At 43.8% G+C, this 27,806-nt stretch overlaps 1 protein-coding gene across 3 annotated transcripts in view; it reads right to left on the bottom strand.

Annotated features, from left to right (window-relative positions):
• SH3KBP1 (SH3 domain containing kinase binding protein 1) overlaps nt 1–27,806 on the bottom strand; it is a 244,058-nt gene that overhangs the window by 121,446 nt on the left and 94,806 nt on the right. For 2 of the 3 annotated variants that reach the window (XM_059384727.1, XM_059384726.1), the window contains exons 4-5: nt 24,416–24,545; nt 12,731–12,936 (exon numbers count right to left, since the gene is read on the bottom strand). In XM_059384727.1, coding sequence (XP_059240710.1) covers nt 12,731–12,936; nt 24,416–24,545 — 336 coding nt within the window. Of the gene's footprint in view, nt 1–161; nt 283–12,730; nt 12,937–24,415; nt 24,546–27,806 lie in introns of those variants that run through there. The other variant, XM_059384728.1, reaches the window with a different exon arrangement.

Raw genomic sequence — 27,806 nt, 5'->3', positions numbered from 1 at the left:
CACAGCTCCCCGCCACTCCAGCCCCAGGGGGATCCTGGCCGGCAGACACTTCTTGGAACCCACCAGGGCAAATCCATTACAAGCCTTGTTAGAAAACCCGCGCAGACAAGATGCAAGATTAAGGGGACTTACTACATCTCGAAAAGCAAAGAAAGAAATACCTCTTCTCCCATCCTGCAGCCAGCCTCCTTTCTTCAGTTTGAAAAGGTCCCAGAACTACCCTGGGACCCTCCCACTTCCTTCCAACAGCCAAAGGCACAGAGCCTGAAGGACCCAGCCTAACCCTGAGTCATACTTGGGACCAAATGAGCACTAGGGAGAACAAAGCTCGCATTTGTTTACGGTTCAGGAAGCCAGGGCCGATTCAAGGCTTGGGTGGCTTTGCGAGAAGGTCCTCCTCCCTCGCGGCAGGAACGTAGCTGTCTCCTGGGGACCCACAGGTGCGACCATTCAGACAAGGAACACACTGAAGGAGTGTTTATTTGGCAGGACCCAGCGGCCACTTCTGTTTAAAAACACCAGAGAGAAAATAAAAAGCCCACTATCTCTCAGCAGATAATCTGATGGGGAGTGACAGAGAGCTAGAATATGGGCATTTCTATGTGAAATGTCCATGGTAAAAAATACCCATATTTTAAAGATGTGAAATTAGTGGTAATACACAGAAATTACTCATTAAAAGAAAAAGAAGAAGGAAGAGGAGAAAAAAGAAAAAAACCTAAGAAGGGAAAAACAGCCGTGGCTTTACAGAAACATTTCACCCTAGGAAAACTCCAGCAAAACTGTTGCCAGCCATGTCAGTGGTAGTATCCTCACAGACTGGAATAAAATATTTAATTAGCAATCTTGTTTTGGCCCCAAATGAGATACCATTTTAATCACCACTTCCATGGATTTAGAGCCCAGTGGTTAAGAGATCAAAACTCTAGAGCCAGCGTGTCTGAGATCAAAAATCCCAGCTGGACCTCTTCGCAGGGGTGTGATTTTGAGCAACTCATTTAACCTCCATTCACCTCAGTTTCCTTTTCTATAAAATGGGGATAAAAGCACCAGTCTATAGGGTTGTCTGCAAGATTAAATAGGTAATATGTTGAGTGCTTAATAAAGTAGCTGGTACAAAGTAAGCAGCCTAGTAGCCACTATCTCAAACTCAGGGCGACATCACAAGGCAGGGTGCCAAGTTAAGAGTACCCTCACCTTACCACACTTCTCATGTGCTCAGACTCCGAGGGCCCGTTTTCACTTTCCTATGAGGAATTTTTGAATTTTTTTAATTGTACTAATTTAAAAGCCACTTATTCAATATTTAGTAACTGCCTGTGGTATTGGGGGTTTTGAATGAGATGCCATCGCAGTGCTTAAGAAATATGCAATCTGCTTGGGTAAATAAGACATAGGTCTGTTGGTATATCACACAAGGAAACAAACGTGGGAGATGTCAGCAGGATGCAAATGGCAAGGTGGTGTGGGCGGGAGGGAATTAACATCTGGAATTTAGGGGGCAGATAAAAAAAGCACCTTATCAAAAATTAATTATCAAAACTTAATTAGTACAGAGAGGATAGACAAATTGCCGGCACAGAATTCCCACTAATCTATGATGATACTCATCCCTCAAGGAGGACAGCGGAACCCCCCACTCAAGTGTAAGGTACACAATGTGATTCAACTCTTTAGGAAGAGTTGAATCTAGGGGTGCCTGGGTGGCTCAGCCGGTGAAGCGTATGCCTTCGGCTCAGGTCGTGATCCCAGGGTGCTGGGATCCGGCCCCATGGCAGGCCCCTTGCTCAGCGGGGAGCCTGCTTCTCCCTCTCTTCCCTGCTCATGCTCTCTGTTGCTATCTCTGTCACTATCTCTGTCTCTCTCTCTCTCCCAAATAAATAAATAAAATCTTTTTTTAAAAGTTGAATCTAGAGAAGGGAAAAAACCAGAACAACCTACAGTGAAGAAACCTGATAAACATGACCTCAGTCAGGTGACCAAAGTCAACAACAGTGAGAAGTCACGTTGACAGGATGTGCCCCGATACGACGTGATGAGAATGGCAAGTCCCCACTGTGATCTTCCTCCCTAAATCCACCACGTTGGTCTAAGCACGAGACAAATGTCAGACAAATGCTAATTTAAGGGCATTCTGAAAATTTTCTTGAAATGGCCAAGATTATCAAAAACATGGCAAATCTGAGAAAAGGTCAGAGAGAAGAGGGGCCTGAGGAGATGTCCTGTAATGGGGTGTCCTAGATGGGATCCTGGAACAGAGAAGGGACATCAAGAAAAACTTAAGGAAATCTGACTAAAGGATGGAATTGGGTTAATAATCATGTCTTAGTACTGGTTCATTAATTGTGACAAATATACCATATTAACAGGAGATGTTAAGAACAGAATTCTCTGAAAATTCTGTGGGAATTCTCTGTATTATCTTTACAACTATTCTACAAATCTAAAACTATTCTGAAATTAAAAGGTTTTTTAAAAAGATCTTACTTGTTTATTTATTTGAGAGACAGAGAGAGAGCGCGCAAGAGAGAGAGCACAAGCAGGAGGAGCAGCAGGCAGAGGGAGAAGCAGGGAGCCCAATGCGGGGCTCGATCCCAGGACCCCGGGATCATGACCTGAGCTGAAGACAGACGCTTAATTGATTGAGCCCCCCAGGCGTCCCTAAAATTAAAGTTTATTAAAAGGCAAATTAGGCACATAAGCTGGCTGCACATACATGCTACATAAATAAATGTGTATGTGTCAGAGACGCATGATAACATTCATGAATATATCTACAGAAATGAATTTAACAATGCCTTCCCAACTTCACCTATTTATTATCTCTCCATCCTTAGCCTATCTCGCAACAAAGACAGCTGAATGCCGAGTCCTAGCCTTTTGCTTCCCATAATAACAAAAGAGTTTTCTTTGAAAGGAAACTTGGCTCTTCTATCAGTTCTGCTGCCAACCCAGGCTACAACGGCCCAGCTCGAAGAGTGTACATGAGGTGGGCCCATCTGCCCCTTTCCAAGAGCTACTAGAAGTTCCTGGGGCCTGGCCAATTAGTCATCAACCACGGAGCCCCGGGGCTGGCAACTCTCCCAGCTACTTCCTCCCCATCTCCAGTTCACGTTGCTGGGCACTTCCCCAGTTATCTCTAAAGTGCCGATCTGATCATGCCACTCCCAAGCGGAACTCCTCCGCTAACTGGCCAGGTCACCCAAAAGAAGTACAGCTTGTGTAAAGCAGCTGGCGGAGCCCTGGGGGAACAGGGCCCACCTCCCCTCCAGCGCCTTACTTCCTCCTCCACCACCGGGACCACATCCCCTGCACTCCAGCCAAACACAGCCCTTCTGCATAACCACGCTCTCTCTTTGTCTGTGCACACGCTGCCAGGACCGTGAAAGCCCATTTATCTTGTAATACTTTGTTCAAATCTCACTTTGCTTGAGAAGAGCTCCTGATACCCCATCTCGTCATTCGGGACCTCTAGGAGAGGTAGTAGCTCCTTCCCGCATTCTCTTTGATGCTTTGGATGTACCTCTGCTAGTCCCTTTCCCCTGCATCACAGTGACTTTTATACCTGCCCACTTTTCTCCCACGCATACATACTGCAAAGCACTAAATGAGAGGCCTGTACGTGACAGCTGATTCAAGGCGTGATGCAGGGGAGGACGTGTTAACTCCATTGCAGTGAACTACACCAGACCCACCTCATCACAAATAAATATACTGCCAGGTAAAAAAAATACGTAGGTATCATGCTCATACAGAATCTAGACATGCCACCTAGCCAACTCCTTTACAAATGGATTGAGCTCATTTATTATCTAGAAATTTGCAGAGCTGCCAATGAAGATCCATAAAAGGCATTCATTAAAGCCTCAGTAAGTGAATGAATGAGCAAATTAATAGACAAACGAGAGAGTGAATCTGTAGCCAGACCACAAGCAGACCCCAAACATAATGAGTCTTCCTTTATGATTTCAGTTGGATTAGGACAAAACATTATATTTGTGTGTCCAGTCCACAAATATTTATTGAGGGCCCAGTACAGTTTAACAAGGGTTTTCAAGGAGTTATAAACAGGAATATGATGGCAAGGTCCAAAATCATGGCACTTACTTTCTAATGGCTAATATTTAAGACATGATGATGTCAAACAAACAGCTATCCAGACATAGCAAAATTCAATTCTCCTCCTGTGAGTTTGAATTTTTCTATAAGAAAAAGTTAAAGAAATGATCCTGGAAACCGCACTGCTATTTACAGGCACTCCTTCTGTTCTAATAACCAGAAGGGCAGCAATAATAACTATGAAAATTAATCAAGTGATGATTATAAGCCACGCACTTTTCTATCCTTTTTTTTGTGTGTTACTCATTCCTCGTGACAACCATATGGAAAACGTCCCATTGGTATTCTAATTTTACAGATGAGGAATCTAAAGTACTGAGTGCTTAAGTGGTCTGTCCCTGGAAGAGTCAGAGGTGGGATGTGAACCCAGGCAATCTGGCCTGCATGCTTTATAACCACTACACTCTTAAAAACACAAATTTAAGGCCTTCCGCGAATGCGATCCTTGGTCATATTCTGGCTGCAATTAAACATTTCTTAGAAAATAACTACTAAGCTGAGTGTTTTAGAAAGTCTGTGTCAAGCATATGTAGAACAGTAAACAACATCTAACATGTCAAAGAGTAGTTCTTTAACACTGTGTCTTGTTCCCTTTTCCTACTAACACCCCTGTCCTTACTTCTCCTAGATAAGGAAACTTAACAGAGACACTTTGGGGAAAGAGAACACAGAAAACAAAGTCTGAAAACCCCAGACCATTCACCTAGGCAACCAGTGGGCATCTTAACACCATCTACTCATTAAAACCCATGGATTTTCCAACTGCTCAAGAGATGTCACATAATCTTATCATTCAACCAAAAGGAGGGTCATCCAATACTATAGGTCTCAGGAAATCATAACAAAGTTTTGACCGAGTTGGGTTTCATTAGTCAAAGAAGACACCTTTAGCTCCTGAAGATCCCCAGAGCTTATTTCTAGTCTTCAAAGGATTAGAGACATAAATCTCTCATTTTTAATGAATGAAGATCATCACTTTAACTGTTTACAATTTTTAATTGTACTTAAGTATACAGCTTGATGAATTTTTACTAAATGGATAAAAAGACTGCTTATGTACAAAAATAGTAAAATTTCTCTTACTGCAATTTGGTTGATTAAAAAAATGATTAGTAGCTCATTTATATACAATTTTAACTAACACTCTCTGTGACAAGTGAAAGCTACAATGTTGATATCATAAAGGCATTAATTTGGGTGAAAAATGAGATCTAAGATGATTAGAGTTGAAGAGACTGTCACAAACACAACATTGGGTTGTGGGATATGGTCGTAAATGAAGAAAGAAAACAGGATCACTGTAAGAGGGAGACATCAGAAGTCACAAATGGTAATCAGCTAAGACAGAAAGACCATGGGAAAGGAGCTTCTTGGAGAATTTCTTTGTGGGGAATCCAGTAAGCAACCAATGTACAAACCTGAACATGGAATAAGCTGGCATCAACTACTGGGTATTTATCCCAAAGATAGTAGTGGAAAGAAGGGCCATCTGTACCCCAATGTTCATAGCAGCAATGGACACGGTTGCCAAACTGCGGGAAGAGCCAAAATGTCCTTCAACAGATGAGCAGATAAAGAAGATATGGTCCATATATACAATGGAGTATTATGCCTCCATCAGAAAGATGAATACCCAACTTTTGTATCAATATGGATGGAACTGGAGGAGATTATGCTGAGTGAAATAAGTCAAGTAGAGAGACTCAATTATCATATGGTTTCACTTACTCGTGGAGCATAAGGAATAACACAGAGGACATTGGGAGACGGAGAGAAGTGAGTTGGGGGAAATCGGAGGGCGAGATGAACCGTGAGAGACTGTGGACTCTGAGAAACAAACTGAGGGTTTTGGAGGGGAGAGGGGTGGGGTGATGAGTGAGTCTGGTGGTGGGTATTAAGGAGGGCACGTATTGCATAGAGCACTGGATGTGGTGCATAAACAATGAAACTTGGAACACTGAAAAAATAAAATTAAATTTTACAAAAAAGAGAGGAAAAAAAGCCAAGATTATTCTACAAAAGGCCTGTCAGGTTAGGTCCTGGAGATTCTCCTGGGTATCTGTCATTTACCCACCCATGTATAATACCTGCCATTCCCTTCCCTAAGTGTTTGGTCAGAGTGATCATCTGAGTGACTCATGAAAACGGAAGGAGTTCACAAAAAGATGGGGCTAGGCTGGGGTCACAGGGAAGCAGCCTGATGAGGAAATTCCCTCCTGGGTCCACAGGTGAAGGACAGAAGGTACCAGCTGTATTCATGAGAATAAGGTCCTGTCCAGATTGCCTTCTTGCTTATAGCCTTCCAACCCAGTCTCTAGGCTGATGACTTCAAACCTAAGTGTACAGTTCTCTCTCAGTCACCAGACTTACTTATCCAAGAGCCTGCTGGATGCCTCCACTTGATGGTTCCACAAGTACCTAAGAAATCCAGCTAGTCTAAGATAACCCATGACCTCTCTCCTCCCCAGATATCTCTCTTCTCCAGCAGTCTCTAACCAGGGAATGATACTACCACCCAGGTGCTGAAGCCAGTTGCCCAAAGCATCATCTTCAAGTTCTTCCTCTCCTTTATCCTCCACATACTATCAAATTTCTTCATTCTACCTTCAAAGCATCTCCCCAAACCATCTAGGACAACACTTCAAAGCTGTCAGCGAGAAAAACTATCTCTTCTCTTGATGTTCCCTGCCATGCAAAAGGGATCCCAAATGGACACTTTCTGGACACACCTGGACACTCCTGGAACTCTCTGCTCCCTTACTCACTTTCCTCTGGGAGAATGAAATGACTTCTTCTATAAGCGAATTTCAGAAAAATAAAGGCATGTTCAGCTCAACTCTTCTCTTTTCTCCTCTTCGAAGTTAGCCTCTGTTCGTCCCCCAAGGGTTAGGCCCTTCTATCGCACATGGGTCTGCTTTACTATAATGTTGCTGAGAGTGGGTGAGTGGATCTGTCTAATTCTGGGATCAGCTGGCAGGCCCATTTGGCTCTCACACTCATCTATATCTTTCAACTTTGCCTTCATCAATAACAACATTGCTATATAACATAGGTAGAGAAAGGTGCACAAATCTTAAGTGTACAGCTCTGAGGAAATTTCACAAAATGAAATAAGATCTACGTAAATAGAGGAAATATACCATGTTCATGGATTGGAAAGGTATCAATTCTTCTCAAACATATCTATAGAGTCAATGCAACCCCAATCAAAATCCCAAAGGTTTTGTTTGTTTGTTTGTTTGTTTGTTTATTTTTTGGTGGGGGGAGATGACAAGCTGACTCTAAAATTTATACGAAAATGCAAGGGGTCAAGAATAGCCCAGGAAATCTTGAAGAAGAGGAACAAAGATTGAGAACTTAAATTTCCAGGTATCAAGACTGACTATAAAGCTACAGTAATTGAGGTAGTATAGAATAAGTGCAAGGACAAATATAGACCAACACAACACAGCCCAGAAACAGACTAACACATACATAGCTACTTAAATTATGACAAAGGTGATAAAGGCTGTGCAGTGCAGAAAGGATGATCTTTTCAATAAGCAGTGCTGGATGAAATGGATATCCATACTGAAAACAAGAAGCAAAAGTGTTATTTTGATTCCCCATCCACTGACTCATTAACTGATTTAGAACCTAGACTGTAGGGGCAGTGGGGAGCTTACTGGGAGAGCCAACATAAGTTTCTGTTAACCTCTCTCCTCAATTTTAGTCACCCTGTCTTCTGTAATCCACTCCTCCCACTGTAAACTGGAATACTTTCTCTAAACCACCTACCTGACTGTACCACTCTCTTGTTGAAAATAGCTCCCCACTGATAGCTCCTCACTGCCTTTAAGATCAAGTCCAAACTCCTTAACAAGTCACCAGGCCTTTCCTGATCTAGGCCCTGCTCCTTCTCTATTCTCATCTTTCCCCACTCCCTGCTAAAGCCTTGACACATGTTCTGTGCTATTTTAATTTCCTTTCAAGACATGTTGCTCTTCTCACCTTGATAACTCTATGCTCCTTGGCTTAATGAATATCTACTGGACACCATGGTTCTCAGCCTAAACATGACTTCTTGTGGGCCTAAGAGCATCACTTCCTACAGGAAGTCTAAACATTACTTCCTGGAGGAAGGAGGTACATATACTCATACAGGAGCACCCATTCTCCAGTGTCCCTCACAACTCATCACTTCCTATTATGCCCAAGGGCTCCTACAGCTCAGCACTGTGTTCTCAAAGTGATCTCAACTTGTGGCATGTCCCGCACTGTATTATTACGGCTTATTTATTTTTCTGCAGCTCCCTGAGAGCAGTGACCCAGTCTTACTTACCACTGTGTCCCCAGTGCTGAACACAGAGTCAGTACTCAATAAATACTAGTTGAAATGAGTTACATTTATAATTTCAGAGTATTTTCTGTTATATAACATTTTTTAAAAGTCTGACGAGGTGGGACAGGTATACAGAGTATTCCCATTTTACATATGGCCTCACTGAGGTTAAATGATTTTGTCAGGGCCAGCGAGCTAGGACAAGGGTACCATCCTCTTCTAATCTTTTTTTTAATAATTTTTTTAAAAATTTTATTCATTTATTTGACAGAGAGAGAGACACCACAAGGAGGCAGAGAGGCAGGCAGAGAGAGAGGGAGAAGCAGGCTCCCCGCTGAGCAGAGAGCCTGATACGGGGCTCGACCCCAGGACCCTGAGACCATGACCTGAGCCGAAGGCAGAGGCTTAACCCACTGAGCCATCCAGGCACCCCCATCCCCTTCTAATCTTATGATATTCAACTTGGTTCATCTTTAGACACACTGTATTTTCTATTATTTTAATACAACACATACTTAACTCTGGGCTTAGTTTAAATGTTATATTTTTTCCCAAGGTTCTTCTTTATTTCTTTAACCTTTTATCAAGGGAAATTTACAATATATATAAAAAAGAGAGTACGGGGTGCTGATCCCATATGTATGCACCATTCAGTTTCAATAATTATCAACTCATGACCAATCATTTCCTTTGTGCCCTACACACTTTTCCATCTTTCAAATTACTGGAAGCAAAATCCCAGACATTAAATAATTTCATCTGTAAGTATTTCAATTAAATGGTGCATCAAACAAATCACTCACAGTGATAAAAAGGACTCATAAATGGGGTCCTTCCTTATAGCTCAGTAAATTGAGAGGCAAGACTACTCACTATGTCCCTATTGTTGGGGTCGGGGAGAGTTACATAGTATCTGTACTGGTATAATTACCAGCATTTAGTCACTCGGGTTAGGCTGGTATGGATTAGAGCACAGGGAAAACAAGCACAGAATTTTCTAGTGACAGAAAAAAGTGGATCCCAAAACTTACCAACTTGAATGAAAAATAAAATAGGCTTGCAGTTGTTAAAAATTACCAGCTTCCTTTTTTTTTTTGTCCTACACCCAAGTTATCAAACAAGCCATCTCGGATGGCCAACTGCCCCGCCTACGTAGAAGACCACCTGGGTCTCACCTAACATGAGATCCAATTTGTGCTTCCGCAAAATCAAACCTGCGTGCCCAATTCTTAAAGGAAGCTTCCTTCCACAAACATAAATCCTGGACACAAAACCATCTCAACAGTGACAAGAACCAGGTTGTGCACTAGTAAAACATTCGCACTCATCTGCTCTCGTTCCGTAAATCTATGCCACCATCCGTAGTGCCAACGACAGGGGTGGAGATGTTTCAAGCCCTCTTAGATGCTGTAAAAAAAATTGTCCACAGCCAGTAAAGCAAGCTGGGAAGTTGACATTTTCCCCAGAGGCTTCACAATGAAGAGCAGGTTAAGACTGTTGCCAGCACATGGTTTCCTTCTGCAAACAAATCATGAATCAAGATGCACACACATGCACATGCACATATATATTACTCTGATGACGTTAACGTGTCACGTCTCTAAGACCAATACAGTAAATCTCTGCTTCACAAAAACACAGTGAACCACACAGCCACTATATTTCCAACTATATAACTGTTACATTCTCCCATCCAGTCCCCTCATTTTATAGAGGTCTGTAATGTCGGGAGTGCTATGTTGATACAGTTTTGATAGTACCCGTACATCTAATACTTACTGAACACCTAACCTACTGTGTTCTGCCCGTGTTCTAAGCGCAGAGCACAGATCAGGGAATAAAATAAATGATGATCATGATAAAATGACTATTACGTTAGAAAGGGTTGCAGGCTAAGGAAACCAAGCACAAGTGAGCAGGACAGGCCAAGAGGGCAGGTTTTAGAATGAGTGCACCAGGGCAGGGCTCCCTGAAAAGGTCAAGTCTGAGCAAAGACTTCTCTCTGGGGAGAAGAGGCAGAAGAGACAGGCAGCCAGTAGGCAGGTGGAGCAGGTGTCTACCCAGAGGTACCCAGAGGGAAGCACTGTGAGAAAGGGCCCCAGGTGGGAGAGTGCTTGGCATGTTTAGGGGAGAGTGAGGGGCTGGGACAGAGTAAGAAATGGGAGAAGGCGAGGGGAAGGCCGGGTAGTAAAGGAGCCTAGTCACTTTGGCCTGAGGGCCCGGGGAAGGCCTTTCACTCTAAGACCAAGAATCAGGGGAGCCTCTGCAGGGACACGAGCAGAGGAGCGCCATGACTGGACTTGGGCGTTCGAAGGATCACCCTGGCTTCACTGTGGAGATGAGACTCTAGGGGGAAGGGGAGAAGCAGGAAACCCTATTAGGAGGCCAGTGAGTCATGGTGAGAGAGCAGGGGACCATCAAAGGGGAGGGGGTTAGCGGGTGTCGGAAGTTCAGGGGCAGTGGAGCTGATGGAGTCACCTGACGGGTGGGGCGTGGATTGTGAGAGAAGGAGAAGTCAGGGAAAACCCCAAGGCTTTAGTCCTGCTGTGCAGGAGTGGGAGTGGCATTGCCTTCCCCCCGAGATGGGGAAGGCTGTGGGCAGAGTGGTTCGAGGGGAATGGGGAGGAGTTCAGGGTTGGGCAAGCTAGTAAGAATTTAAGATTGTCAGGTGGAGATGTGCAAGTCAGCAGCTGGGCACGCGGCCCTGGGGTTCGCAGAAGTGGGCTGAGATCCAAGCTCGGGGGTGTTACATGTGACGCTACCCAATTTACTATTGTGCTTAAAACAAATATTCATAGCAATAGGCAAAAGTCACACACACAGACAGGCACACACACACATGCGTGCGCACGCACACACACATGATGTCCTACGCAGAGAAGAATCTAAGACCAAGAATCATAAAGCAAATAAAAGGCATTAACTGCTTGTTGATTGAGTCAATGGTCACATTCATTTCAACCAGTTGAGTAAAATGAAGAAGAACTACATTCACTGTTTCTTCCCAAGATGGGGACTTGTTCTTTTGTAAATATTTACAGGAATCTGAAAGCAATCATGTGATGGAGAAATGGGTTCGCAAGCTGGGATACCAACTAGATAGCTTTCAGACCTCGAGAGGTATCATAGGCTGCTTACTGAAAGAAACAAAGCTGGCTCAGATAAGCTGCAGTGAAAGGAAAATGCAAATGGAACATTCTTTCACGTCTAAGTCTCTGCCTCTTCCTGCCTTTTCCATCTCTAGGGGTCTGAAGTGTCCCAAAGTTTCCTTTCCAGATTCTAATGCATGATGACACCAGGCAAGGTTGCTGGGGGCTGGGGGAAAGAGGCAGCTAGTTCTACAGCTGTGGAAGGTGATGCAACTTCTAAAAAATTCATCTCACCTGAAAAATGAAAAACATGTAAAAACCACTGATAAACCTGCATTAGAGATGCTGCCAGTGCCCAATCCCCTGAGCCTACTGGCACAAACATCAAAAGTTTTGGCACTAAATCAAATTAACAAACATTCCTTAAGCACAGCATGGGTGTAGCTTAATACAATCTGGAAAATTCCACAGTATTTCTCAAGTCCTAAGTGAAGCTATGGGGCTCAGAAGTGTACCACAGTAGATGTCACTGACAGCCACAAGCTCGATGGCTCTGGGTGTGTTGCTGTAGCAACCGCGTACTCAGCAGCAACACACTGTCTGCCTCTCGCAACCCAGAACCAGAGAGGTAGAAGAAAACAGCCAGCTTCCTGATGGTAGCGACGCAGGGAGTCACAGCACGGCCCATCTCCATCCTACACACATGCGGGAGACTTCCTTTCAGCGGTCTAGAAATCATTCCCACCTAACTCCTAGAGAAAAAACCCACACAACTCCTTTGGTCTAGTGCAGAACCAGTCAACACAACCAGGCATGAAGCACTAAAGAAATGGACAAGGAGAAGTAATAGATTGGTCTGTGCTCGAAAGTGTCATCGTCATGTGTTTAGCTGGGTCCAAGCATGAGGGCCTTTTTGGTGGGGGGGGGGGTCGTGGTGGAGGGGAATGGAGAAGTGCAGAACCATTTGAAAAGTCATACCAAGACTCATTCCATGGAGAGGTCAGTAAGAAGAGTAGACGCAAACTAGAGCATGAGACTTTCCAGAAACACAGAAGGAGAGCCTCAAAGGGGAGAAGGCAAACAGCTAGCCTGTGAGGATGCCGACACCCCCAGAAGAGGAACAAGAAGTCTCAGATGCCCTAAACAGGACTTTTGGGTACTCCACACTGTGTTGAAATAAAACAGAAACTGTCGAACCTACCTTCTCCACCGGTAGAAAGTCATTCTCTACTTCAATCGACCTTGGTCTTAGTTTTATTGGTTTGTCTTTGAATATATCTCCAAAGCCCACTCCCTTAACTTTCTTCGGCTGGATTGCTGCAGTTGCGACTGTCCCGTTGGCACCTTCGGATTTGGTACTGCTTGAGTCACCCCCGTCACTCTCCGAGCCTGTGGTTTCCCTTAAACCTGTCAAGAGTGGGGGCGGGGAAAGAAAGAGCTCAGAAATCAGCCATAGCCGAGAAGCGCCTCACAGCCAGCCGGGAACCACCTCTAAATGTGTTACTGGGCACAGGGCAACCTGCACTGGGGCTTTCCATTTCATGTGTTGAATACATTGCGTTTGGGTGGCTCTGAGTTTTATTTGATTTCCCCACCGCCAGCCTTTAATTTAAAGAAGTGAGTCAAGATTCTTTAAAAAAAAAAAAAAATCTAATTTCAAAGCAGATCTCTGTGTAAGTGTGACATTTCACCACTCTTCAACCGGAGCCGGATTCTGATACAAACTTGTTTTGCCACAGTCTGTGTGCGGCAACAACGCTTCCCACCCTGTCCTCCCCTCCCCACCCCGCCCGTACCTCATACTGTACCTCCAGTCTCTATGCCTCAATCTCTATGACTCCAATCTCTATGGCAATTAGCAATTAGCAATGAAAGTAACATTTCCGAAAGGGAAACTGTAAAGCTAAAAGCCATTTAAACAAATTAGCAATTAAAGAAACCACACAAAATTATGACTGCCAAAGAATTAAATCTCTTTGGATGGCTTCACAAGGAATAAATGCATGCAGACATGTTTCTCTAGGAAAGCATTAAACCAAACTTGACACTGAGACGCTTTCACTGGCGAGATGACTGTGTTTGTTAAAGAGGGAAAGGAAGCTGCTCTCGGAGGCCAGCTCTTCTTTCCTCCTTCAATGCCATCATTTCCCCAAAGGTGAATCCCTTTCCAAAGAAGAATACTGGGGACATGACACCCTTCCTTTGACTTCTTGTGGCATGTGTTGGAAGTCACCAAATAGTTATCAGTAAGACAGCATGAACACTTACCTCCCAGATTCTTTTTTCCCCAGGCTCTGCCCACAATCATGCTCCTAAAAGGAAGAGCCTATTTGTTTCTAGTTAATTTCCAGGTATACACTCTTACTTTGAAAGTCAGTGCATTAGTCAGGCCATCGAAGGGCAGGATTCAGAGGATATCTTAGGGGAAACTAGTTTGCCATTCAATCTGTTTCTAAAGCCTCTAGATGTGTAGTAGGATAGCTCCTGAACATTTACTGTATATCCCCTGATGACAACGATGTCCTCGATGAAAGCACATCATCGAGCACATTTTGTTCCGTATTAGCCAATCATGCACTACCTTTCTATCCAGAAGGTGGGTTCCTAGTACATAAGAACAATACACCAAATAATTGCTCACATAAAATGTTTTAAAATGTCGAAGTCATTCAAATAAAGAAGTCTCAGGGCAGGAAGGAACTGTTAAATGAAAACAGATAAAATTTTGAAAGGTCATTATAAATTGCTTACAAGTTTCAAAATCAAATCCTTAAAATTAAAATAACGGCTGTGTTTGTTGCTGCTGCTGTTTTCAATAAAATGGCATTTATAGGCCCAAAAGGAAGGGGGGAGGAGGAAGATCCCCGGTATACATTTTAATTAAGTAAAGAACGGCATTTGTGAGCAAGAACAGAGGGCAGAGCAATGAGGAGAGGCCTGCAGCAGTGGGGTCGGCTGCAATTTCTAGGACCGGATTTGAGTGTGCAAACATGGAGAACCCCCCTGGATTAGCTATCCATTCGTGTGTTTATTTGTTCATTGTTTTTGGAAATATCCCTGCTGGAGATATAATTTTGGAGTCTAAATATTGTGTCATTTCCCCTTTAACATGTTCTCATTTTGCCGTATGGATTCTTTCTATGTGATAAATGCCTCGTATATTCTTTTCTGGGTTGGAAAGCACCATTTGAGGGTGGAAAAAAGGAAGAGTTAGTGGAAAGAAACCATCAGCGTCCTGCCCTCCCCACCACCACCAGCAGCAGCAGCAGCAGAAGGAGGCAGGGCAAATGGATTAGGGCAAGTGTGCATCAGTTCTTCAGAGAGAGCAATTTGAAGGAGTCCTCTATCATTCTTCATTAGTCAGAGCCATAATGTTTTCAACCACTGCCATTCTGACTTCACTGAGCTTCTGGTTTCAGGGATTTGCTGCCTTCCGGGCTCCTCTTAATGACTTTCTGTTAATCACTGTGAGAAATGCTCTTCGCACTACACGGGGAGAGGGGGCAGTCATTCAGTCACATAAGCATGGACTGGGAAGGAAACACGCGGCAGATTTTTCTTCCAGACATTCTGGCAGCCTGCTTCTATCACTTTTAAGTATGCAAATTATATAGCTGAATATCTGGGTTGGTGAAATAACTCAAAATCTAGTTCCTTCCCTTTGGAGGGAAAGAAAGGTGACATTTCATGTCGACTGGGTGCTGCAGCTCTTAGCTACTGGTGTGCATCACACACGCTTTCCCGTAGACTGTCCCCATGTCATGCTCAGAATGCTAAGTGACACCCACAGGCAGTACAGCGCAGAGCGTTGTCTGTGGTCTGGGGCCAGGTCATGAAGGGGTTGTGACCGGTACAAAAGCGTGCACGCTTGGAAACGCATAGAGCACTGGGCTCCGGTATGACTTCAGACAGTTGGCCAGGGGACTCATCTAGGTGACCAGGGGACAGACCAGTCCTGGCCTGTCAAACGCCCGTGGTGAGATGCAGACGGCACACGGCATGCGTAGTAAAGTCACGTACAGCAAGACCAGCTCTCCGTCCATGGGGGGGACGGAAATAAAAACAAGCTTCACCACAAGCAGTGTGAGAAGCATGGCTCTGGCGTTCACATCTGAACCTCCTCTTCCACTACTTCTGCAGACACAGGGTGTGTGCCTACGTGTGTCGGCACACCACGGAGGAGGCTTTGCCTTCCAGGTGACAAAAGAACAAAGCCTCAAGCTTTCTCAGTTCCATGGCTGGCCAAATGACATCATAAATTACACTTGTGTGTAATTTACCATAATATTCCAGCACGGATCAATTCAGATCTGTGAGCCATTTTTGTTGATTTGAAATTTAGAACTCACGTGTCTAGTGTTATTCAGTGGCAGGAACCATTCTAAGAGCTTCACGAAACTCATTCATTAATCTCATTCATGTCCTTACCCCTCAACTTTTGGCAGCTTTATCTCACAACACAAAAGGCTATACGTGGGTCCTGCCAAAAGAAGTCTGTCGTGCGGTGACTAGCAGAATGAGCAGAGCAGAACGCCATTGCTGGCCTGGGCTTTCATGCCACATTCTTATTTCTTTGAACAACACAAGGAAGAAATGGTTTATTGGCTTCTCATGAGCCACTCAGGAACAGCAGTAACCAGGAGAGGTTGACGTCTCCCCGGGAAGCCATCTTACGCCACCCCAGAAGCCCAGAGATACCGGTACAAGGACGTATGCCATGACAAATGCTAACGGTCCCTTCTCCGCACGCATGGTTCATGCACGCATGTTACACACATGGCAGAGGCACAAAGCAAACAAGAAAGCGCCAGGGCTGGTGATGAGGATGCTCCCGTAGCACGCACCAAGGAGACAGCACTTATTCGGGGAAATAAGTCCATGTCCTTGGATCGGAAATTCACACAGACACTTGGCAGAAGCATGAGCAGCTCAGGAAAGTGCGGCCGTGTCAAGAACCACAAGTACCGGATGGTAACTTTACAATTGCCTCCTGCCATTAAGGTCACTCACTGTAATAGCGTCTGTGGCCCTCCGTCTTTCCTGGTGCAGCTCGGTACAGAATTGTCCCTTCAAAGGTAGTCTTTCCTGACAGTGAATGAGAGAAGAGAAGGGGAGAGAAAAACAAGAGGAGGGAAGGGGGAGCAAATGATGGCAAAAGAAGGAAGAGGGAGAGTCTTTAACTGAACTTGCCTTCAATGAATCCGCTGTAAGAGTTTTATTGGCAAATTAATTAGAGACCATTAGGCAGAATTTAAGAATGTTATAGAATGAGCCCCAAGTCCCCACGCAACCACGATGGCAACGAGCACCCAGAAGAGGGGCTTGCCTCTGCAACTAACTGGCATGTAGATTACGCCCAATTTAAACCTGGAAGCCATTTCCACATTTGAACTCAAGAAAAGGAAAACCTCAATTAACCAGAGGACATCAATTAATTGGATTCCTTAAGGAACTCAATTGTACAGGGCAAACTCCCCTTTGGAGAGTATGACCCATGTGTAATACAGATTTAGGCCCATTATCTTTTATCTTCTACCCCTGGGGCCCTGTATAATACAAAATGATATACATGACCATATATGACCCCAAGATTCTTGACAAGGCACAGAATTCTCTTTACAGACTTTGCCCTTTGTACCTTTCAGCAAGAAAAGGTACTAATATGCTGGGGGGGGGTGTTCATCAATGAGTATTGAAACCAATATGGTCCACGTAGATGTAAGGGGTTTTCTTCTCAGCAATAAGGACAGCAGAAAACCTTATTTCTTGAAACACTTTAATTGAGCTTGTGCCTTATCAATCATGAGACTGTACTTAAGCATGAGGACATAGGACTCACCCACTGTCAAATGTCAAATTATCTCTATTTTGTTGTTTCAAGCAGAGGTTATCAAGAGCATAGGACTGGACACACAGTGAAAGCCCAAATTTCTCGGGAATTTTAAGTACAGAAAATATACACACACTGTCCTAGTTTGAGTACACACATACACACACACACACCTTACAGAGAATACCATGGGCAGGTAAAATGGTCTGCTAAAGGCAAACTCAATTGATTAATGCATTACTCCACATTACCCAACAAACAGGTTCTCTTATGGCTTATGAGCTAACTATCAGAGTAGAGGCCAGTCATACAGCTCACTCAGAGTAAGGCTGAGGAGGGAAAGGCAGGCTACGTTTACAGAGGAGCTGAGAGGGAGGGAGCAACTTGTCTCACTTCTTAGAACGTTCTTTAGGGAAATGGAAAACTCAAGTCAGCTTCTGGCCCATGTCACTCCTGAGACATGAAGAGAACTGTGCATGACCCGATGGACAACTGAAGTGCCATCAGGCATTTCCCACGTCCATGTCCTACAGGCATGGTGGGATACCCTCGTTCTGAAATCTGCCCTTTTTGACAAATGTGCTGTGCTTTCAATTAAAGGGAAAACCTAGATGTTCAAAACCATCGGCTACATAAGAATCATACAGAGAGACAATAAAGTGTTCCAAAGATTCTTGAGAACTTTGATGACAAAAAGAAAAAAAAGGAGCAAATAACAGCAGCTTGTTTTATTTGGGTAATTTTTATTCTGCTTCACTTTGGTCACCAAGGTGACATTATTCCTAAGGAACACATAAGTTTTGCAAGTGAGGCCCTCCCACACTAAACAGCGGGGGTCCTCTCGTGTCAGAAAAAGGAAGTGGAAGAAGAATCAGTATTTTAATAAAGTCCCTCCAAGTACAACAGCACCTCCCTGTGTTCTTCCCCAGGACCAAGTCTGAAGATCACTGAGGGAGAACACAGCTCTGATGTCTCTGAACGGCCAGTGTGGGTGCAAAGACCTGGTCCACTGGCAGCAAAGTGACAGGAAACAGAGCCTGGGCCGCAGGTGAATGAGGACACACACATTCTATCTAAAGCGCAAAAGAGACGGGCACTTGGAAAGTTCATGAATATGAGTGCTGTGTATTCCATTGGAAGAGATATACTCTCTACTATAACTATTAAGTACTAATACCTGAAGGCAGCAAACACTCCAGAAGGAAAGAATTTTAGAATTCCAATAGAAAATTATATGCTTATCCGAGCATCTAATTTTGCCTTAAACTGTTTCATCAATTTGCTAATTGCTCTTCAATGCTAATAGAAGGTCATATACAAAACAAATAACATCTAATATTAAAAGGAACAAAATGCGCAAAATAAAAAATAATCTTTATCTTATAACTAATGAAATACAATACTTCTGTTTCATGAAAGTGGTTTGACCCAAGTTTTAAAAGGCCACCTCCATCTTTGTTGTAGCTTGACAAGTCACTAAAGCTTCAGAATCTAAAATTCCAAGATAAGGAATTAGGAAAACAACAAAGTCAATTCAAACTGAAATCTCCTTGTTATTAACGGTTAGAGAAAGAAGATGCAAATTTTGTCCCTCTGAAAATTACGGAGAATAATTGAAAAGGTTTCTGTAGCTGATTTTTTTTTTAAACTAACAGGAATACTTTTTTGTTTTACAACAATCACTTTAGAATCTGAGATATTCAGTAATATTTAAAAAGATGTTAGAAATGAAAGAAACATTTATGTCTTAAATGTGAAGCAAAATTTGTCTGAAAAACAGTAACATCTGGATTTACCTCAGCATGCAAATGAATCTTATGGATTCAGGATATTCTCTGATTATACCTTAATATAATATCAGTATAATTAATGATCTGTAATAATAAGTAGAAATAATCTAAACTCTACTCAAATTTGAAATTTGTCAGATGCTCTGTGAAATGGTAAACTGCAGGCCAGAATAAAAGCAATATCAAAGTGTGTGTGAAAAGCCTGCATGGAATTGTGGCCTTGTCACTCATAAGCCATACCACATCCAGGACTCAGTTTCACTGGACTTTAGGGTTCTTATCTGAAACCGGGCTGGAAGATCTCTGAATGCCTTTCCCTTCCTAACGTAAGATTCTGCCTACACTATTATTACAACCTCTTGGATGTTTTCTTTTTTAAAAACCTAATTAAAAAAAAACTAATTTATTCAAAATGTTTTCACCATTGGTCTGCTACATGGGAGCCCATTACATTCTTTTAAAGAAAATTCCTTGTTGGTATCATTTTGCAAGTCCCAGCAGATCTGGATGAGAATCATCGGTGGCTGCTAACATTCAAAAAGAAAGACAGCTAGACATTATGAGCCTCCATATAGATGATACACCACCATCTATGACATTTTAGGGAATATATATATATATTTCAAACCTCAATTTAATCAAGCCCCCAGATGTGATTATCAATATATACGAACACAAGAGTCAAGAGTATAAAAGAGATGAAATCAGCCAAGACAGATGGTGGGAAATCAATGGACAAAGGACCTCAGTTTGGTCAGTAAAAAATTAAAAGGGAGGGGCGCCTGGGGGCTCAGTCGGTTAAGACTTCGGCTCAGGTCATGATCTCAGGGTCCTGGGATTGAGCCCCAGGTCAGGTTCTCTCTTAGCAGGGAGTATGCTTCTCCCTCTCCCACTACCTGCCACTCCCCTTGTTTGTACTCTCTCTCCAGCAAAGAGATAAATTAATTATAAAAAATTATAAAAGAAACTGGAGACATGGAGGAATCTATAGATTTCGAAAGACTTGCAACACATTTGATTATAATCAGATACAAGCCACAATGCATGTACCCCCTCTGAATGCACATTCAAACTAACAAACTATATTAAAAATAGAAGACTATGGGGTGCCTAGCTGGCTCAGTCAGTAGAGCATCTGACTCTTGGTCGGGTCATGAGTTCGGGCCCCATGTTGGGTGTAGAGATCACTTAATAAAACTTCAAACAAAACAAAACACTATGAGGGGAAAGTGAACACTGACTGTATATTTAATTACACCGAGGAACTGCCATTATTTTTTTTTTTTTTTTGGTGTGGTAAGGATTTTAAGACCCCCCCTTTTATTGATACATATTGAAATATTCATGGCTGAAATTATATGCTATGTGGAGTCTGCTTCAGAGTAACATGGGGGAGGATGGGGCCGTGGTATAATTGCAATGGAGTGGCCATAGGCTAATGGATGTTGAAGCTGGGTGCTGAGACCACTATTCATTACCACTATTCTCTTGACTTGTGTATGTGTTAGAAATTCTCTACAATAAAAACCTCTGTGAAAAAGTACCTTTAATATTCCATAAATTGTATAAAATACAATAGTGTTTTCAAATTCAAACATGGAGCAAAATGTTTCTGCTACTACATAGCTATGAATGTTCTCATCTGAGGTAAAAGGTTTAAATCAACGTTTCAACCAATACAATTGCTGTAATTCTTTCCTTGACAGATTGGACTACCCTGAACAAAGATCTAAAGTTTGGAGATTTTCATTACCCACCACCATATATAAAAATACATCAGGGTAAAAGAAAAGCAAGTTCAAGGAATTTGCACCTGTTATTCAAAGATCAAAATGCCTCCTTCGAGTAAAAAAGGACTCAGCAAGTGCTTATTGAACACCTGCCACGTGTCAAGCCGTCTGGGCACAGCTCCTTAGAAATATAATGCCAGGTTTCTTTTATTATATTCATTCATCGGTTGACAAAATTCAACTTCATAACTATGCTCAAATACTTTCCGGAAATAGAAATGTAAAGAGTACAAATACCAAATAATTATGTGCACATATAGGGGTGTGTGTGCGCGTGTGTGTGTGTACAACAAAGATATATACAAGGATACAATGTATACAAAGTTTTCTTTATATGTACCAGGACACAGATTTTACCCGTCTTAAAAAACTGAGCCTAATGTCTAGTAGCGTTTAAATTAAGAGCATTTTTCATCTGAAGCCACAAGACTCTCTAAAAGTTACCAAAATGGCATAAACATTAGGAATACTAAGTGGACTGGTCTAACAAAGACCCTGATTAAGTACAGTTTAGCTCGTACCAGTGTAAAAACCTAGATTTCTTTTGTGCATGAACTACCTTTGTCTTTCTCAGTTTTATGATAGAAGTAAATAGGTATTTCCTACAGTTACACAAGATGTTATCCTTGGGGAAAACTGGATGAGCAGTACATGGGATCTCTCTGTACAGTCCTGGGTTTGTTGTTGTTGGTTTTTTTTTCACCTACCTGTGACCCTATAATTCCTTTAAAATAAAAAAAAAATTAAAGTAAAGCATACTGAAACTACTGATGGCATTCTCTGCGAATAGGGAATAAACAGAATCATTCTAAAACCAAAGGTTCTGTTTAGACAAATCCTACCAGTATACCTCACTTCTGTACGTGATCTGGGCTGCATTTTATACATTCTACCATCCTGACAGACATTGTATCATCAGAGTGTAAATAGCTATAGAAAAGCCTGAATGCTGAGAGATGCTATTTCTCTTTCAAGGGATTACTTCTATTCAGCAAGCCCCGGGGACATTATTATCACATCTGCTTTTGTATGAAGTCCTTGGTGACCACCATTGTTCCCACAACCCAATAGGACTGGCCTTTCCACCATTTTCCTCAGACACTCATGGAGCACCTGGGGCACCTTCGTGAACTTCCGGTTTGTGTAGTCCCTTTCTGTAATGTGAGCTCACTGATGGCAGGGACTTTGTCTCTTCCGTGTCTTGTGGAATATCTCAGTAACAACAGGGGCCCAGCAAAGGTTGCATGAATGAGGAATAGAAGAAAAGAAGGAAGGAAGGAAAGAAGGGAGGGAGGGAGGGTATGGGTAGACAGATGGAGAGATGGAGAGATGGGCCCTCTTGTCCTTAACCATATATACAGGAAGACTGCCAAGGCCATGTAGTTACTTCAGAATCATCCATCTTTGTTAGGAGATAATGCCTCTTCGGGAACCTCAAAACCCCTCAATAAGGGACAGGTTCTGTAGTAACTTAACATGGCTGCTGAAACTTCTGGGCTCTCCTAGTTCTGAAATGGAGGGCTTTTAACTGAATGAGTGCTGGTGAACACCTTTCCAAGAGAAGCAGCCCCTGAACATGTGAAGGAAGGCTAAGTGCCCAGAGAGACCATTCCACTCAGTCTCCTAACCTCCTGTCCCAGAAATTCCAGCACTATGCACTTTGAGCCGAGGGGGTCAGGCAGGCTCAAAGGTCCATATTAATTTAGAGCAAGAGGAGGCAGTTTATTTCAATAGTTCCAAAATACAGAAGGCACTACTTCTTTGCCCCTCCTGCTGTGAAAGCATAGCTAACATGGCAGAACACCGAGAAGTCAAGGTTCTCCCAGAGAGGTTGTCCCATACCTCTCTAGATCTCCTCTTCTGCATCGGTAAAGGAATCTCAAAGTAATTTCCACAGGCAGAGACAAAATGCTTCAGTGAGCAGGTTACCAATGAGTGTACGTCAGCCTCAACATACAAACTGGTTATATTCCAAGAGTTTATCATGATTAACAATGAAAGTGACCATTTATGGACAGCCTCATATGGGTGAGATGATTTATATACATTACTGCTATTAGAACTCATAATGGACTTCCCCACAGAAATAACGGTATGATGACCTGATTTGGTCCTCCCTCCAAGAAAGCCCATTTAATCCACAACACCCCTGAGGTAAAGTATTCTTATCATAGGACCCAATTACCAGGTATGGCACTATTCCCATGTATAAAAGGAGACACCAAGACAATTAGAATCGATGAGCAGTTCAGGACCTACAGCAACTCCCATTATCACAAGGTCAAGGACATTCACTGCCCTCCAGGCTGTACTCGCTAGCCAGACCATGTGAGCGGAGAATAACCTCACCCCAAGCCAGAGAAGGCAGCAGGGGCTCCAAGGTACTTCACTTGCTCCAAAATCACCTCCCATATTTCCTCCCATAGACCCTCGGATGGAATGGAGTTCAGGGGTAAGGTCCCTGGCATTGGCAGTAGAGGGAAAGGGTACTGCTGAAGCCTGGGAGTCAAGCAGCCAGAGCTGCTGTTTCTACGGATGGCAGGCTGCACAGGCCCAAGCTGCTGAGCCCAAGTGAAGAAGGTCATCTGAGCACTTTTCCAGAAGTGGCTTTACCTCCAAACTGGGAGTCTGTCCATCGGACTACTGGTTAAATAAAAGAGACACATCTAATTTGGGAATACCGCTCTAGCCAGATTTTTCCAAATGGAAAAGAAAGATGGTTCAGTATTATATTGACAGAACAGAGTTTAGAAAGGGAGGTCTGCAAACCCAAGGCGTGCCGCGCCACCATGACACAGTCGAGCCTCGTATGACATTCACGCTATGACCTTGGCTCAAGATGCCCACGTGGGAAGTTGGGTTAGCGACTGGGAGAACAAAGTTTCCAGGTCCTGACCTTTTGCTCCATGAGCTGGAAAGGGCAGCAGAGAAGCTGGAGAAAGAAAGACCTGGAGTTCGCTCTCACCATCGCAGAAAGACACACATGCTCACCCAAGGTGGGGCTGGCCTCTCAGCTGTCTTGTCAGACTGGTAAGGAAACTGGCACGCAGTCGTCCCGAACACAGCACTTCTCCCCACCAACGGTTTTTGTGTGCATGCGTGTGCCATTTTCCTCCAAGTTCCTCAAAGGATGCTGAGAAATACAGTCTCATTTGGTTCATTTAAAAAATAATGATCCACTTGCAGTGAGAGAAGGGTATGAAAACAGTAATATGAGCCATAGGGGAATATTAAAATGCCACGAAGGCTGACGGTCACCTATTGAGAGATGGACAGCATCTGCCTGTGCACGTGTGAAGGTGCAGTTCGCACCTTTACAAGGATAACCCACTACACTGCAGGGGTGAAGGCAGCACAAGTAGAAGTGTACTCGGGAGCTTCTGTCGCCGTCCCCCGGCACGGGCTACAGAACAGCGGGGAGGCTGGAGCAGCACCCGCCGGTGCCCCCACCCCCCTTGCACGGGGGACTTCCTTACTTGACTTGGAGAGCTGCTCATCCTGAGAAATGCCCAGGTCATCCGACTCCCCCGACAGTTCCTTGATGAAATTGGAAGGAAACATCCCGGTCTTTCCATTGAGAACGCCTTCCCACCATCCTTCTTCCACCTGCACAGATGCAAACAGAAGAACAGAGATGCAGAGCTCAGGTTAGACACCGTGGCTCCCAGTTTTCTCTCCCATCTGTATGGTGCACAGTGCAGAGCCCACCCAGGGAGAGCGGGAGGACCCAAAGCTTACAAGCTGACCGGGAATGAGATCACAGACCTCACAGAGTCTTGAGATTCAGACTCAGGAAGGCGGGGTGGGCGGGGGAGGGGGACTGAACCTGGGGGCCAAAAACACAAGTGGAAAGGAATTAACCATTTATGTTCACTAACGTCAGACTGACATTTGGCATTTCCTTTGGTCACAAAATGAAGATAAGACAGTCGTAGTAGAAGGACCCATGACTCGTCACCAAACAAATGATGGACATTTTCATATCACAGCACAGAAGCTGCTGGGATCTCAAGATACCGCTTGCCCCGAGGACTACTAGGAAGTGGTGGTAGTTACCACACCTGCTGGGGACCTTGTCATTTAATATATGCATTACAGAATTATTTCTTAATTATAATAGGAAATCACACAGATTTTCATATCAAAATTTGCTTTTAAGATAGCTTGATAGCTATTTCAACGGTTCCCTTTTGTAATCCTGTATTTTAAGCATTTAAAACCATTATTTAACAAGTGACAGTGGCTTCCCTAGACTACCCAAACTAACTAGACAGCCTAACAAAAACAGGTAAGATGCCCTGAGCTAAAAACTCAACTGGAAGGTAGCAGGACTCCCTGCAGGTTTCCGAAGGCTTCTAGAGTACCCTGAGATGCAGCGCGATGGGGTGAAGGGAGAGAGGAAGGGCGGCTCTACTGCAGTCCTCTGTGTAGGGGAGTGAGGGCCGGATGGGGGGGGGCGGGGACAAGGCAGGTATGCATCTGAAGTCCCTTTGAGGTAGTAACTGGTCTTGAGCTACCAATTAGCTGGGACAAGCAAGAGGAAGGTAAAAAGTCATCCCAAGATTTTGTGAAGGAACCACTAACAGAAGAGCAGAAGTCACAAGTCAGAACACCGAGGTGGCTTCTTGAAGAGAAATAACAGGACATTCTGAGAACAAGCACGGACTCGTGCTTGTTACTCGTGCCGTGCAATGTAACAGAAAGAGACCCTGAACACTTGGACTTGTTTTTTTGTGTGTTTTGTTTTGTTTTTACCACATGCTTATAACACCAACTCAAACTGATAAGTAGGATTTAACAGCTAAAACAATTTAAAAAGATAAAGAATATTAAAGTCAAAAAAGCCCAGTTCAAATCCTACTGAAGCTCAGCAGTTACATAACCTCATTCATATTTCCTACCAAAGGAACTCTGGCTCCTGTCTGTACAATGGGGATAATGCATACACTCGATCAGTGTTAGAGACAGATGTATTATGATTCTGTACTAGGGACACAAAACTGTACAGGACACGGTTTTTCCTCCCTGAAGCAGATGACCATCTACCAAGGTAGAAAGGGCATGTGGTTAAAAGGGAGAGGATGGGGGTGACTAAAAACTAGCAATGGGAGGTAAATAGATGGGGGAAATGCCATGACTTAGCACAAACAAACCTGTTGCACAAAGTCAAGCTCACCCAGGTGGGGGATGCTACAGAAAGACTTTGAGAAAAAAAGAAATAAAAAATTAAGGTTGGCCTTGAAGAGGAGAAATGGTAGATACATAGAAGTAGGGCAGGAGGGCATGTTTGTGAGACACTCCAGAAAGGGGGAAGCTGACAGAGCCTGTGGGATGGAGACAATCAGAATGGTGTCTGGAGTACTTGTGAGGGAGTTCACGGGAGGCAGGCTTGCGGAGCGGCAATTATATCTACGTGATCACAGAATCTTCGGGAAAGAATCCAGACATCTATGAACAACTGTCCCAGTAACTGTTCAATACCACATCGTGGCATTTAACAGCACTTCACTTGAAACCATTCCATGTTTCTATGCCGACTCAACCGATATGTGTTATTCTTTCAAGCAGCTTTTTATAGGATTAGGATGGTTGGGAAAATTCGCCATGAGCCTGAATAGAAATAGTCACCGGATTTGTGGTGGGGGATCCTTTGTGCCTGTCCTGAATGAGGAACCATAAAATGACCTTCTTTCTCCCAGAATCATGGGGCAGGAGGGAAAAACCAAGGGCGTGGACTGCAAATGAGCAGTCCCTAGCAGAATCCCCGACAGCGCAGGGCAGCTGGGCCAATTCCATCTGATTCAGCTCGACAGTATCTAAAGCATCCCTGTTCCCACTAATAAGCGGCTGGCGCCTGAGATCCCCGAAGGAAGTACTCCTGACGTGAGGGATTGGTTAGCTGCCTGCCGGGAAAACAGGGGTGTCTTTGCCTCACCACACCCCCAGATGCTGCTATCAGTGTCACAGCACAGTCTGAGAGGAGTGGCCAACAGGGAAGCAGCAGAGCTCTATCATTAGGCACGCGGTATGGAGGGACAGGCAGCGCAACCACCGCTCAGGGCCCGGGGGGTTCATTTCTCATTATAGGTGCCACAGTGGTGATGGTGGTGGTGGTGGTGGTGGCGGGGCGGGGGGGAGGTCTGGTCCCTGTACCGGCAAGAACCTTTCAGTACTATCCCTTCTTATAGCCAGCTGCTTTGGTTCTAAGATTCAGGCTAGAGATATGAGAAAAAGAAAAAAATTAGGGTCACTCTCCCACTTTTCCTCTTCAGCAATATTCTAGAGTTCAACTTCCTGTATTAAGATGAGGACAGTGAAGCCCAGAGTGATTACATTCATTCATTCACTCATTCATTCAAAGAGTAAAGCACGGTGCCCTACGCTCTGAATGAATAAGAATGAAAAGCAGGGAAATTTAGGGGAGCCCTCCATGGGGGGTCTCTGAAGCCCTGATTACCCCACAAAATGATGTGCCCTGCTATGAGGAGCAAATGGGACCAAGAGACAGGATGATGGTAGCCACTGTTCTTAATGAAGTCCCACCAAGCCCAGGTCTCCGCGCCCCTCCCTATTGGACCTACATTTAATAAGCACCTATCTGGCACTGCTCCAGGGCCTTGGGGCAGATTCACGGGGGAATGAAACAAACACAGTGTGCTTGAGAAGCTCCTGCAACTGAAAGACCCCTCCCCTAGAAGATAGATAGGATAACTAACCGCTTGTTTGCTTTTCTGTGAACCACTGGCTTTTAGGCGTAAATTAGGTTATTAATTGCTTATTAATTGCTCTTTTGCCCTTCTGTAACTGCTTGGCTTATAGAAATAATAGAAGACGCCATGATGGCATTCCTACCTTCCCCCTTCTTGT

Source organism: Mustela nigripes, chromosome X, assembly GCF_022355385.1.
Source record: "Mustela nigripes isolate SB6536 chromosome X, MUSNIG.SB6536, whole genome shotgun sequence".
In the NCBI taxonomy this organism is placed as follows: domain Eukaryota; kingdom Metazoa; phylum Chordata; class Mammalia; order Carnivora; family Mustelidae; genus Mustela; species Mustela nigripes.
The sequence above is the reverse complement of the archived record's forward strand: the minus strand, read 5'-3'. Positions and strand labels throughout refer to the sequence as shown.